The 14,616-nt window shown below is 41.3% G+C and overlaps 1 protein-coding gene across 4 annotated transcripts in view; it reads left to right on the top strand.

Moving 5' to 3' along the window:
* ANKRD16 (ankyrin repeat domain 16) overlaps positions 1-14,616 on the top strand; it is a 50,920-nt gene that overhangs the window by 32,072 nt on the left and 4,232 nt on the right. For 3 of the 4 annotated variants that reach the window (XM_063926793.1, XM_063926792.1, XM_063926791.1), the window contains exons 5-6: positions 7,952-8,113; positions 8,520-8,598. In XM_063926793.1, the coding sequence (XP_063782863.1) occupies positions 7,952-8,113; positions 8,520-8,598 (241 nt within the window). Of the gene's footprint in view, positions 1-7,951; positions 8,114-8,519; positions 8,599-11,720; positions 11,801-14,616 lie in introns of all 4 variants that reach the window. The other variant, XR_010179349.1, reaches the window with a different exon arrangement.

The raw sequence follows: 14,616 nt of genomic DNA, 5'->3' as shown, positions 1-14,616 counted from the left end.
AAGCAGCATAAATGTACCATATAATTAATTGTCTTTGTCCGGTATACTAAGGTATCACTTCACATATGCGGTGTGTGGGAAATAAGTATTATTAGCTTACCCGCTTGCTATTCAAGGAACCACCGGAGGTCCTGTGGGTCATCCGTTGTTTAATCACCCCGTCAGCTGACTCTGGGAGGGACTGATAGCGATCACTGGAGATCACAAACTAAGTCGGGAGTCACGTGTGTGGCTATCCAGTGTATGCAGGCGTCACAGGAATAAGCAGTGCTTGACTCGTTTCTCAACCACAGATGGGGGCTGTTTCTTCAGAAGTCAAACTCCAGAGTCAGCAGCCGAGGCCTGGGTCAAGACAGCGGGACTTCTGGCGGCTTTATGATAAGAAGCGTTAGCCATCTAACAATACCAAGTGTCGGGCACACAGCTTCCTGCTTGGATAAAAGCCACTGTTGTATTTCAGCTGACGGGGTGATTAAACAACTGATGACCCACAGGACCTCCGGTGGTTCCTTGAATAGCAAGCGGGTAAGCTAATAATACTTATTTCCCGCACACCGCATATGTGGAGTGATCCCTTAGTATACCGGACAAAGACAATTAATTATATGGTACATTTATGCTGCTTCCAATAGATTAAAAAGTGGTACAGGTTGAGTATCCCATATCCAAATATTCCGAAATACGGAATATTCCGAAATACGGACTTTTTTGAGTGAGAGTAAGATAGTGAAACCTTTGTTTTCTGATGGCTCAATGTACACAAACTTTGTTTAATACACAAAGTTATTAAAAATATTGTATTAAATGACCTTCAGGCTGTGTGTATAAGGTCTATAGGAAACATAAATGAATTGTGTGAATGTAGATACACTTTGTTCAATGCACAAAGTTACAAAAAATATTGGCTCAAATTACCTTCCGGCTGTGTGTATAAGGTGTATATGTAACATAAATGCATTCTGTGCTTAGACTTGGGTCCCATCACCATGATATCTCATTATGGTATGCAATTATTCCAAAATACGGAAAAATCCGATATCCAAAATACCTCTGGTTTCATGCATTTTGGATAAGGGATACTCAATCTGTATTATCCCTAATAATTGTGTCCAAAATATGGGACCAAAAGCTAATTGTTAGAAACACTTAAGAGCCGGAATATCGGGAGAGGTGATCAATGTGGAGAAAGCTCTTTTTCCTCTATTACACTGATCTAAAGAAACATGTTGGTTTGTGACTTTATATTCATCTCCAAGAGACTTTCATCTGTGTTATGAAATTACAATCGTTTCATTCATTCATTTACTCCACAACAAAGATTGTTTTTTTTTTAGAAAAGAAACATTATAGCTAATTGATGACTCTTGGAATAGCTTTCAGGTGATATATCAAAGGTAGGGAGTCATTGTAAAATCTAGGTACAAATTAAAAAAATCTTTTGGGGAGTCCTTAGATGAGATGAAAAAGGTTTGGTATTCATCTAGGTCAATATGTATATGCACATATGCATTTAAATGTGTATAATTTATGGTTTTGCTTACAGAGGAATCTGCATAGTGTGCCCCATCTACATATGTGTGTACAATCAGTGAGACTTGTATCGTCTATTCGGCTAGTCTCTTGTTGTTAATGGACTTGTATATGTGTGCGCTATTACTATGATACAATGAGATCTGGTACCAAGGTAATTTGACTACATACACATCAACTAAAATGGGTGCGATTTGCCTGTCAGTTAAAATAAAAATTATGTGGAATTATATGAATTCTAAAAAATCCTATATATCTGTATACTGCTAATAGATATAGGGTAACATGGAGTGGGAAGTTCTCTCACAGAAGGGAACATGAGAGGGTAATTATCTTAATTGTACCCCAGCGATTACAGGCAGGTGACAACAATACCTGATAAATTTTATTGAGAGTGGATTTGAGGAATGACGTAAACAATGGACTTTTTGAAATCACGTTAGGCTGAACTGGTGAGCAAGCCCGTGTGTGGTGAAACGTACGTCCAGTGAAATCAATTTGATGACTGCAGGCAACGGCTCCTCACTGCAGGAGGAAGCCGTGCTCAGATGATAACTAACTGCTGACAGCAGCACGGTGATATACTATCCTCTGCTCTCTCTCTTTTTTTCTCAAGTGTCCACACCTCCCTGCAGGCGCATTTGGACCCTGCAATGCTTGTAGTATCAGGGTCCATCTAACACCTGATACAGGGGTACAGCAGTGGCGCTGTGGCTTAATTTCAATCGGCTTGGTATCTGTCCCTACTCTCGCCCTTATCCGCTCTATGAAGATGTTGGGAAGCAGATGGGGGCATGTGCGTAACAAGCTGACTATCTATCCTTCATACTAATTAAGGTTACTTTCGATTGACATACATACTATCTCTATTCATTTTCATCTGTGCATCAAATACCTCATGAGGATAGGTTGAGCAACCTTAGACGTAGCAGTGAAGAAAACACAGTGGGTATAATCCCACTTTTCACTGCACGTATTTCTGCTGCTATACATGAATGAGGGGTACCCCGTTAATAACTGATATTCGAATTATTATTCTGTGTTCTAGAAAGGTACTCTCAATGGTTAAATTATTTATTGTGATGATCTTCCCACATTGACATGGTAGACTATAGACCAGGCCTGGCCAACCTGTGGCTCTCCAGCTGTTGTGAAACTACAAGTCCCAGCATGCCCTGCCACAGTTTTAGCATTCCCTAATAACAAAACTGTGGCAGGGCATGCTGGGACTTGTAGTTTCACAACAGCTGGAGAGCCACAGGTTGGCCAGGCCTGCTATAGACAGTAACTATCATTTTTTATAAACACTCTAAAAACCATTGATATAGTTCACTATAAATGTGCACGGAACACATGACAATAGTGGATGATTCATAATTGTAAATAAGGGACCCTCGATTGGTGTCCTTCAGGCATTTTTACACTATATGTTCTGAAGTATCGCAGCGGAAGGAGATTTGCTAACTTAGATGAATGTGTTTTACTATTGTGGGTGACAATCCAGCGGGCTGAATCTAACATTTGATTGTGATGGTTGCTTTGAAACACTGCAGGGAAATGGTGTTTGCTAATTAAGATAAAGTCTATAATTGTGAGTGATAATCCAGCGTGGTGAACTCCATATATTACTGTGATCGATGAAAAGATATTGTTTTATGCATTAATTATAAACAAATATTGCTGCTAACACATGCACTGCTGAAATCTTCTAAGGGGTCTGAATGAGTGACAATTCAGTATGCTAAATATAGTGCACAACTGTGATGTTTGGTAAAAATAATTTTGTTTCAAGCACTAATTATACGTTCTGAAGTATCGCAGCGGAAGGAGATTTGCTAACTTAGATGAATGTGTTTACTATTGTGGGTGACAATCCAGCGGGCTGAAACTAATATATGATTGTGATGGTTGCTTTGAAACACTGCAGCGGAATGGTGTTTGCCAATTAAGATTAAGTCTATAATTGTGAGTGATGATCCAGCGTGGTGAACTCAATATATTACTGTGACGATCAATGAAAAGACATTATTTTATGTATTAATTATATATAAATATTGGTATCCGGACTCCAGGTCGACAACAAAAAGGTCGACACACCTTATGTCGACGCCAATTGGTCGACACACCTTAGGTCGACATGGACAAACGGTCGACAGGAACAAGGTCGACATGGAAAAAGGTCGACATGAGTTTTTCACTATTTTCTTCTTTTTTGGAACCTTTTCATACTTAACGATCCACGTGGACTACGATTGGAACGGTAATCTGTGCCAAGCGGAGCGAAGGCACCATGCCCGAAGCATGGCGAGCGAAGCAGTGCACTAATTGGGGTTCCCGGTCACTCTACGCAGAAATTGACACCAAAAAAACATAAAAAACTCATGTCGACCTTTTTCCATGTCGACCTTGTTCCTGTCGACCTTTTGGCCATGTCGACCTAAGGTGTGTCGACCAATTGGCGGCGACCTAAGGCGTGTCGACCTTTTTGTTGTCGACCTGTAGTCCCAGACCCATAAATATTGCTGCTAACACATGCACTGCTGAAATCTTCTAAGGGGTCTGAATGAGTGACAATTCAGTACACTAAATATAGTACACAACTGTGATGTTTGGTGAAAAGAACATTGCTTCTTGCATTAATTATACGCGAGCAGTGCTGTTAACATGTGCACTGCTGAAACCTCTTAAGGGGCTCTAAATGAGCTTTTGGAATAGTACAACAGACAGCAGTAGCAGGCAGGATATTTTCTGCTGTTTAAAGATCTAATCTCAGAGATGTTGACTTACGTGTCTGTGCAGTGTTTGCAGTGAAAGTGTCTGTGATTTTTCTACACACATTTTTCAGACTAATATAACTGAGACAACTTAGAAGAGTAATGTTTCATGCTGGTATGTATCACAGGTAGTAGGCACTGGCAACATTTGTATCATCTGCTTGCATTCTTCAGTCCGCAATGACTGGGATAATTGACAAAAGCAACATTGTTTACTGCTGTACTCACAGAAAGTAGGCATTGGTAACATTTGTATCATTTCAACTCGGAGGATTCTGAGACAGGCTTAATTTAGCAAACCCAGACACGGTGATTATTTAAAAAGAGATGGTGGTAGAGGGCTTTATATTAGATTCTATTTAATCATTATATTTAGTATATGACTATGATGATGATTGTAATAACTCTGTTGTATACATTATCCTTAAAAAACAAAACAAAAAAAAAACATTAACATATGCACTGGTGTAACTCTTTAAGAGGTTTTGAATAAGCTTTGGAATAATATATTGTTAATAACAAGTTACAAACTCTTTGTTATTGAAGACCCAATCTCAGTGATATTGATTGCAGTGTACATGTTGTGTGTTTGATTAAAGTGACTGCATTTTTTCCATACATGTCACACAGTCTTATGCATTAACGCTGTTTTAGCAGTGTTGAGTTTAACAATCCAGACAAAGTTGACCATTATCTAAGACAATAGTGCTTTACGCGGCCCTTACAGATAGTAGGCGTCGGTAACATCCATATCACCAGAATCTTTTGAGGATTTTAGAACATGGCAATCCAGCCAATTTGGACATACTGGGGTAAATTTACTAAGATGGGAGTTCTATTTAAGATGGGACCAATCAAATTCTACTTCTCATTTATCTAGCACCTTCCAGTGGCAAACGCAGGATTTGCTTGGGGGGGGGGGGGGGGTTCTAGAACTGGGCGGAGCCAATCACGGGGGTGGGGACTGAGGTGACCCAGTATATGCTGGGCCCGTAAAACTAGTGTGTGTGTGTGTGTGTGTGTGTGTGTATATATGTATATATGTATATATATTATATATATATATATATACACACATACACACACACATACATATACACATATACATAGCATATTAAACATGCATACATATAACACACACATACAATACACATATATATACACATGTATGTATATATATATATATCATGTGTGTGTGTGTGTGTGTTTATATGTATGTATTTATATACATGTGTGTATATATGTATGCACATGGATATATATGTACTATAATTAAAATAAAGTAAACTTTTATTGCACTTACAAGTGCCACCAGGAAGACAGCAGTCTGCAGAGGACGCTAGACATCCATTAATAATACTCACGCAGCTATTAAAAAAAAAATTTTTTTTTTTTTTTTTAGTGGAGGGGGGTTTCTAGGTACTCGGAACCCCCCCCCCCCCCCCCCCCCTGGGTGCGCCACTGCCTTCTAGAAGATAATACCTGAAATCTGATTGGTTGCCATGGGCAACATCCCATCTTAAATAGAACTCCCATCTTAGTAAATTTGCCCCATTGAGTGTAATAAATAGAGGGTGGTAGTGTGCTTTAAAACAATTTTTTCACAAGCATTGAGAAAAATTACATCATATTTACTGTTGAGAAATTAATAAGACAATAAAGCCGTTTGACTCTTGAAAATACTTATAAGAATAATGTATTAGTAGAATTTAATAATACAATCACACTTAATAATAATATTCACCATAAAGACACAAGACAGTTATATGTCTAATACATTTTGGGGGACTTGATAAAGATATTTATTCTACACATGAGTATATATGTACGATAATTGTGAATTAATTCACACACCCTTTATTCTAAAGAAAATATTAAAAGTTACGTTTTAAATTAATAACCATATCAATACAATATAGATTAATTTTAAAAGAGTGCTCCAAAAAGGCAATCCCTTTCTTTCTCCGGCAATTGCCGGTCTATTGTTTGTTTATAAGGTGTAAACGTGATTGTTGGAGCACCTCCAGCTAATGATGAATAAAATCCCAAATTACTATGGGAAATTTGCTAGATAGCTGGTTATTTAGTAGGCAGTAAACATAAATTTTCAGGTTCTGTGCAGGGTATATTAACATGACTATAGACTCTTGGAATACAACAGTAACCAAATAAGAGGAATGAGTTTTGTTTAAGCTTTGGCTACAATTAACCCATTGCGGTATATTCTGCAGTAGTCACTTTGATATGTCTTTTTTTGTATGTTAAGTCTGTTTTGTATTGAATATATGTATTAAATTTATGAAATTAACTAATATCGTCATGGCTATTAAAAGTTACGTTTTACTAATTTACTCTCTTTGTGCACCCATTATACAGTGCTTTCTCTGCTTATTTTAGAATTATGACTTTACTGAAACTGGTAGCACCCCCTATTGGAATACATTCAACAAGAATATATATTAAATTTAAGCCACTATAGGAGACTTTTCTTTGATATAATATAATTTACACAAGTGTGCAGATACACAACTTCTTGTATATCCCAGCTGATGTATATCCCAGGGATGTGAACAGAAGCCATTCACTAGAACAGGCAGAGGGGTTATGTGTGGTAAGACTCCTATAAAAAGCACCTCCGAACCCCATGCTCTGGCAGGTCTTGTAGGAGTGATATTGGTCTATAATGGCCCAGCTCACAGTAGGATGCCAGTCATGTTTAGAGACAACATCAATATTAGCTCTGGTGGTGACCTCATCAAACAGTTTGCCCAGTAGCAGAGCATTAAAACAGTGGAACATGGGGACAGGGGACATTGAGAATTTATTATAATAGAGGGCAGTTAAGCTAATTGGTCCTGCAGCTGCTGACATCTGAACCTGCTTGATAAGCCATTACAGTCTGCTCGGAGGAGAGAACTTTATTTAGTAATAATATGACTATCCCAGAAGTTCTCAAACACGGTCCTCAAGGCACCCCAACAGTCCAGGTTTTAAATGTATCCATGCTTGGCCACAGGTGACTTAACTAGCACTTCAGTAAATTTAATTTAACCATCTGTGCTGAGCCATGGGTATACCGAAAACCTGAACTGTTGGGGTGCCTTGAGGACCGCATTTGAGAACCTCTGGACTAGCCATTTTTTGGTGTTCATTGGCCTTTAAGAGATCATAACTTGAAAAGCAGACTTCTTGGGGAACTGTTAATGGAGCAGGGGGTAAAGGATGAGCATTCAGTTTCTAATTCTTCAATGCATGGAAGTCGTTTCTATTTTCCATCAGGCCGTGGTCAACCCAATGAGCCTCACTAAGAGAGAGTGGCTTTATGCACTTCTTATAGTATAGAAGGGGCAATCTCAGGGGCTGCATTGAATGCTTAAAAATCTGTTCTAGGCACTGTTCTGTCGTAGCACTCCCAATTTGTGTTTTCCTATGTTTGCATAGGGAGAGAAGAAAAGAAGTAAAAGTTCATGTATTATAATCTGCGAAGAAACCAAAATACATACAAGTCACTAAGATATTTTATTCTCCTTAAGATCTGATATAATCATTATGCACTTTCAATAACCTGTTGTATTAAAATATTTGTATGTCCTATAACTGAATGGGATCTAAGCAGATTATGAAGTGTCCATGTTTCCTGGTGCTAGGTCTGCCACACAGCTATGGATAAAATGGGAGCTCAGGCGTTGCATCGGGCTGCAGTTACCGGAAAATACCAATCTCTTCAGTACCTGGTGTCTCAACTTGGTGTCAATGTAAACGAAACAGCAACTCCAGTCCTGCTGAGCCCGCTACACTATGCTGCCAAGGTCAGGCCTGCAGGCTACTATACTATGCAGAATATTTTATACTATGGACAATAGAATTAGTACACTGAACTACAGAAGCCTCACAATTATTCTTGTTAGCATTTTTTCATTTCATCTTAAATTTCTGTTTAAAGCTTTCTAGCAGGTAATTGTGCTTTTCTTATTTTTTCCTCTCTTCATTATTGTTTTTACCAGATACTGTACCTTGAACACAGAATAAACTCTTGACTTTTCTGTACTTTTAAACCAGCTTTCTTTTACCTCACCATTTTACATTTAGCACTGCTTACAGCATAGCTTTTATAGATGAAATGACATTACACAAACCTTGTGTATGGTTCTCTCTAATACCTCTGTCATTATGAGTAATGCTGACAGTTCTCCAATTCTTGCTCTGATAACACAGGAGGGACATGTCCGTTCTATCTCGGTGCTGTTGTCCCTGGGTGCTGACCTAAAATACCAAGATGCAAAAGGAAGATCAGGTAAGATTTTAATGAACTTCTGCACTTAATTCCACTCTCCACCTAGAGCACAGCACATTAAGTAAGCTGTATATTGAAACTTAAAGGCATATGTATCAAAGCCTGGACAGAGATAAAGAACCAACCAATTCACTCCTGTCATTTTTCAGACATTGGGGTAAATGTATTATGTGTCGTTATGATGAGGGAGAAGTGGTGTCAGCGCACGTTATGTGCACTGATACCGCTACTACCCAACGTGTGCACAGTGAAGCGCCCCTGTCCATATCGGCGCTGCTATCTAAAAGATAGAAGGCCGATATGAGGGGGCAATGTATCCGACACCAGCAGCTATCTATTTCCACAGTGGCGATGCCCATACACCGCAACCTGTAAAGTGACAGGAGCTGATTGGTAACTTTATCTCTCTCCCCTTTCTCACTCCAAGCTTTGATGCATATGCACTACAGCCTTATTAGACTTAATTAACTTAAACAGGTTGAACACGATGGGCAATTTGCCTCTATTCAACCTCAAATACTATGTTACTATGTAATTATGAAGAAACAAAATAATAATGATTTACTCTTCAACCTCACAACTTCTGCTCTTAGGCCCTCATTCAGCTTGGATTGCTATATTCCAAAAACGCAAATCAGCCGATTATCGGAAGACTGCGAACGCACTGCGTGTACACAAAAGCCGCATTGTATTTGCAGTAAACGAAATGCGATTGTAGAGTGATTGACAGGGAGTGACCATTCGTGGGTGTTAACATGGCATTTGTGGGGAGTGGTTGGAAACACGCAGGCGTGTCATGGCTGTTTTCTGGCCCTGTATCGGACGTCAGCTGCGATTGTTTGCGATTAAAAACATAGCACCAGTACTTATTCTAAGTAGGCATGCGTCAATCACATCTTTAGATGGCACCAAGTTTCTGCGTATGGATCGCACCTTTACGCCTGCACATGCAGAGTTGTGATCGCATCAGTGAGCGTCTTTTAACATTTCTGGTCGGCACTTCACATCCAGTTTTTCGCAGTAGCCGTTTTGAGACCATTGTAATTTCAGTCTTAGTAGCGATCCACGCTGAATCTCCCCCTTAGTCTGAACTAGGTCTATTTTATGGCACTTTTTGGTGTTTGTAGAAATGCTGCAATAATCCTGAATTAAGAACATACAAAAAGTGTCTGTTTTCAATGATTTTTTTTTCTTGCGTTAAAATATTTTTGAAAATACAAACTGTAAAAAAAATTTTAGGTTATACTTTTCATTCATAGATCCAATAATGCATATCAGTATTGCTCATTTATGAATTAAGATAGTGCTTAGCTTACAATGTAAAAGTGAGAGGATGAAGGGTTTAGTTTTTCCACACTGGATCCACTAATACTATAGGGCTAAGTTACTATGCTTCTTATAGAATGGATCCATAGGTTTTGTGTTTATGTAGTAGAAAATGTAGATTGTAGGTTTTATTTTGGCAGGGTCAGTTGTGATTGATAACATATTTGGAATATGGACTATGCCAAGTCACTTCAACCCACCCCCAGCCCCCTGTAATATTTACTGTGCCAAAACAATATTCTCCTCTGCTGACCAAAGTAAATGTAATATTGTTGCTGGTGATACTGCTGGTATAAAATAGCAAATAGGGGCAAATGTATTAAGCCTGGAGAAGTGATAAAACAGTGATACGTGCAAAGTGATAACACACCAGCCAATCAGCTCCATTATGCAAATTGCCAGTTAGGAACTGATTGGCTGGTTCATTATCACCTTGCACTTATCCCTGCTTTATCACTTCTGCAGGCTTAAAACATCTGCCCCATAATGAGCATTAAAACATACAATATTACAGGGAATTTAGCAGTATACTACTGACAAAAGTGTATCACCATCAAACAAGCGTCTCATAATCGAAAAAGATACTCTGTGGCCACAGTTAATTGGTCAGTAAGTAACGTCTCTGTTATAGATGATGGTAAAGTTATGCATAGAGCAATAAGGCAGATTTTTATAGATTGGTATCCAAACAATAGGATTGGGTTTTCACTCATATTGCAGCCTTTTAAGTCAATGCTTAACCTTTTGGCGTATACTACATGCTTGAGCTATCTTCAGACTAGTCAGCATGTGATGTACTATGGATACAGGTTCCCTGAAACAACGTGAAGGAAGAGTTTGAGGGAATGTTTAGATACTTGTGTGGGAATACCATATGTACAAATAAGTCTCTCCTCTTTTTAGCTGTGATTGTGGACTTTGAACCTAATTCAGCATGGATAGCTATTAAAAGAAATTGTAAATTGAGTGATTAATCAAATGACTGTGCATGCGTAGCGTTTGCATTGCACACACCTGTGGGGTAATGGCAACAGAAATTGTGTACAGATCATAATCGCAATGTAGCTGCTGTTTAACAGGAAGACAGCATTTCCTGGCGGAAACCTAGCTTTTTCTGGGTGTGTCAAAAAAAAAAAGCGCAGACCACTTCCAGGCAGCCTCAGACCTACTTACATTTGCTCAGACGGCAAAGATTCTTCGATGTTCAGGGAATTGCGTATGCATCTTCGAGTGGATAGCAAACTGCAATGCATTCACAATTTTTCATGGGGCCTTTCTACTTGCAGATAACTGCAATTTTTAGGAATAGCGATCCATGCTGAGTTAGGCCCTTTGGACCTCATTCAGCTTCAGTTGCAGTTTTGCTAATTTAGCAAAACTACAGCTGGCTTTGATTGCATGCTGGGGGCCACTGATCACATCACTGATTTATGGAAGCCCCCCTGCCTCCACAGCCTGGCTGCAAAGGTAGGCGCAGAGCCGCCATTTTTTCGCCAGCCAGAAAGAGGAGATGCACATCTATGAGTAGGGTAAGATAGGGACAGCGCAGCACACTTAACACTGTGCCACCAACGCATCCCTGGGACTGCACCCTTGCAGGACAGTCCTCTCCTTACCATCCAAAAAAGAGCTTCCTAAACGTTCTGTGTCACTTTTTACTTTGTTTTTAGTTACATTAGTTTAAACACATTACTTTAATCAAATTATTTACATTAAAGTGCTCACTATTAACCCATTATTGTAAGAAGAGATTGTCAAAAAGTGGACAACAAATTTACTTATGATCATTATTATAGAGACAGATGGAACATAGATAATACTGGAAGTTCTTCTCAGTTTCAACATGAATTTGCTTAATTTGCCCCATGTTGTTAAGGTGAGTGCATCTCCTTAAATATGATTCCTGAGTGAGATAATCGTGTGTGGACATCCTTGATGCAGTCTGAACCTGCTGCTTGGCTTCAGCAACTGCATTGGTGTTTAATTTGGCCACATGTGTGGGTAGCCGGATTGGACAAACTCATGCTGATTAGCAGATGGGAATTGTAATCCTATACCTGTAAGCTTCACTGCGGCTTCTCAGTGCTATGAGATAGTACAGGCTGAAAGCAGTCATATTCTGAGCGCTTTTTATTTCTCTGACGTCCTAGTGGATGCTGGGTACTCCGTAAGGACCATGGGGAATAGACGGGCTCCGCAGGAGACTGGGCACTTCTTTAAAGAAAAGATTAGGTACTACATCTGGTGTGCACTGGCTGCTCCCTCTATGCCCCTCCTCCAGACCTCAGTTAGAATCTGTGCCCGGCCTGAGCTGGATGCACTTAGTGGGCTCTCCTGAGCTCACTATAAAGAAAAGTATTTGTTAGGTTTTTTATTTTCAGTGAGATCTGCTGGCAACAGACTCACTGCTATGTGGGACTTAGGGGAGAGAAGCAAACCTACCTGCTTGCAGCTAGCTTGTGCTTCTAGGCTACTGGACACCATTAGCTCCAGAGGGATCGAACACAGGGCCCGTCCTCGATCGTCCGTTCACAGAGCCGCGCCGCCGTCCCCCTTGCAGAGCCAGAAGACGGAAGAAACCGGAGAAAATCGGCAGCTGAAGACTCCGGTATTCAATAAGGTAGCGCACAGCACTGCAGCTGTGCGCCATTGCTCCCACAGCACACCACACGCTCCGGTCACTGGGGGGGCGCCCTGGGCTGCAATTAGTATACCTTTTGGCACAAAAAAGCACATAATACAGTGTATAACACTGTATATGTGCAGAAACCCCCGCCATTAACGTTCTAAAAAGCGGGAGAAGCCCGCCGCTGAAGGGGCGGGGCTATCTTCCTCAGCACAGCCAGCGCCATTTTCTCTTCACAGCTCCGCTGGAAGGACGCTCCCCAGGCTCTCCCCTGCAGTATACACTACAGAAAGGGTAAAAAAGAGAGGGGGAGCACATAAATTTAGGCGCAAATTGTGATATAAGCAGCTATAGGGGGAAAATTCACTTTGTGTATAGTGTATATCCCTCTGTTACATAGCGCTCTGGTGTGTGCTGGCATACTCTCTCTCTGTCTCCCCAAAGGACTTTGTGGGGTCCTGTCCTCAGTCAGAGCATTCCCTGTGTGTGTGTGGTGTGTCGGTACGGCTGTGTCGACATGTTTGATGAGGACGCTTACGTGGAGGCGGAGCAGGTGCCGATAAGTGTGATGTCGCCCCCTGCGGGGCCGACACCTGAGTGGATGGATATGTGGAAGGTATTAACCGACAGTGTCAACTCCTCGCATAAAAGGTTTGATGACGCAGCTTTGGGACAGCCGGCATCTCAGCCCGCGCCTGCCCAGGCATCTCAGAGGCCGTCAGGGGCTCAAAAACGCCCGCTACCTCAGATGGCAGTCACAGATGTCGACACGGAGTCTGACTCCAGTGTCGACGAGGATGAGACAAATGTACAATCCACTAGGGCCATCCGATGCATGATTACGGCAATGAAAAATGTGTTGCACATTTCTGACATTAACCCGGTTACCACAAAAAAGGGTATTATGTTTGGGGAGAAAAAGCAGCCAGTGACTTTCCCCCATCTGATGAGTTAAATGAATTGTGTGAAGAAGCGTGGGGTTCCCCAGATAAGAAACTAGTAATTTCTAAGCGGTTACTAATGGCGTACCCTTTCCCGCCAACGGATAGGTTATGCTGGGAGACATCCCCTAAGGTGGACAAGGCGCTCACACGCTTATCAAAAAAGGTGGCACTGCCTTCTCAGGATACGGCCGCCTTAAAGGAGCCTGCAGATAGAAAGCAGGAGGCTATCCTGAAGTCTGTGTATACACACTCAGGTACTATACTGTGACCTGCTATTGCTTCAGCATGGATGTGTAGTGCTGCAGCAGCGTGGTCTGATTCCCTGTCTGATAACATTGATTCCCTTGACAGGGACACTATATTGCTAACCATAGAGCATATTAAAGACGTAGTCTTATATATGAGAGATGCACAGAGGGACATTTGCCGGCTGGCATCTAGAATTAATGCAATGTCCATTTCTGCCCGGAGAGTATTATGGACTCGGCAGTGGGCAGGTGATGCTGATTCTAAAAGGCACATGGAAATTTTGCCTTAAAAGGGTGAGGAATTGTTTGGGGACGGTCTTTCGGACCTCGTATCCACAGCAACAGCTGGGAAGTCGACTTTTTTACCTCAGGTTCCCTCACAGCCTAAGAAAGCACCGTATTATCAAGTACAGTCCTTTCGGCCTCAGAAAGGCAAGCGGGTTAGAGGCGCGTCCTTTCTGCCCAGAGGCAGGGGTAGAGGGAAAAAGCTGCATCATACAGCCAGTTCCCAAGAACAAAAATCCTCCCCTGCTTCCACCAAGTCCACCGCATGACGCTGGGGCTCCAAATGTGGAGCCAGGTGCGGTGGGGGCCCGTCTCCGGGACTTCAGCGACCAGTGGGTTCGCTCACAGGTGGATCTCTGGGTTCTACAAGTGGTATCTCAGGGATACAAGCTGGAGTTCGAGACGTCTCCCCCTCGCCGTTACCTCAAATCAGCCTTGCCAGCTACTCCCCAGGACAGGGAGGTAGTACTGGCGGCAATTCACAAGCTGTACCTCCAGCAGGTGATAATCAAAGTTCCCCTCCTTCAACAGGGACGGGGTTACTATTCCACAATGTTTGTGGTACCGAAACCATACGGTTTCGGTGAGA

The sequence above is a fragment of the Pseudophryne corroboree genome, chromosome 6, assembly GCF_028390025.1.
Source record: "Pseudophryne corroboree isolate aPseCor3 chromosome 6, aPseCor3.hap2, whole genome shotgun sequence".
Classification (NCBI taxonomy): Eukaryota; Metazoa; Chordata; class Amphibia; order Anura; family Myobatrachidae; genus Pseudophryne; species Pseudophryne corroboree.
The sequence above is the reverse complement of the archived record's forward strand: the minus strand, read 5'-3'. Positions and strand labels throughout refer to the sequence as shown.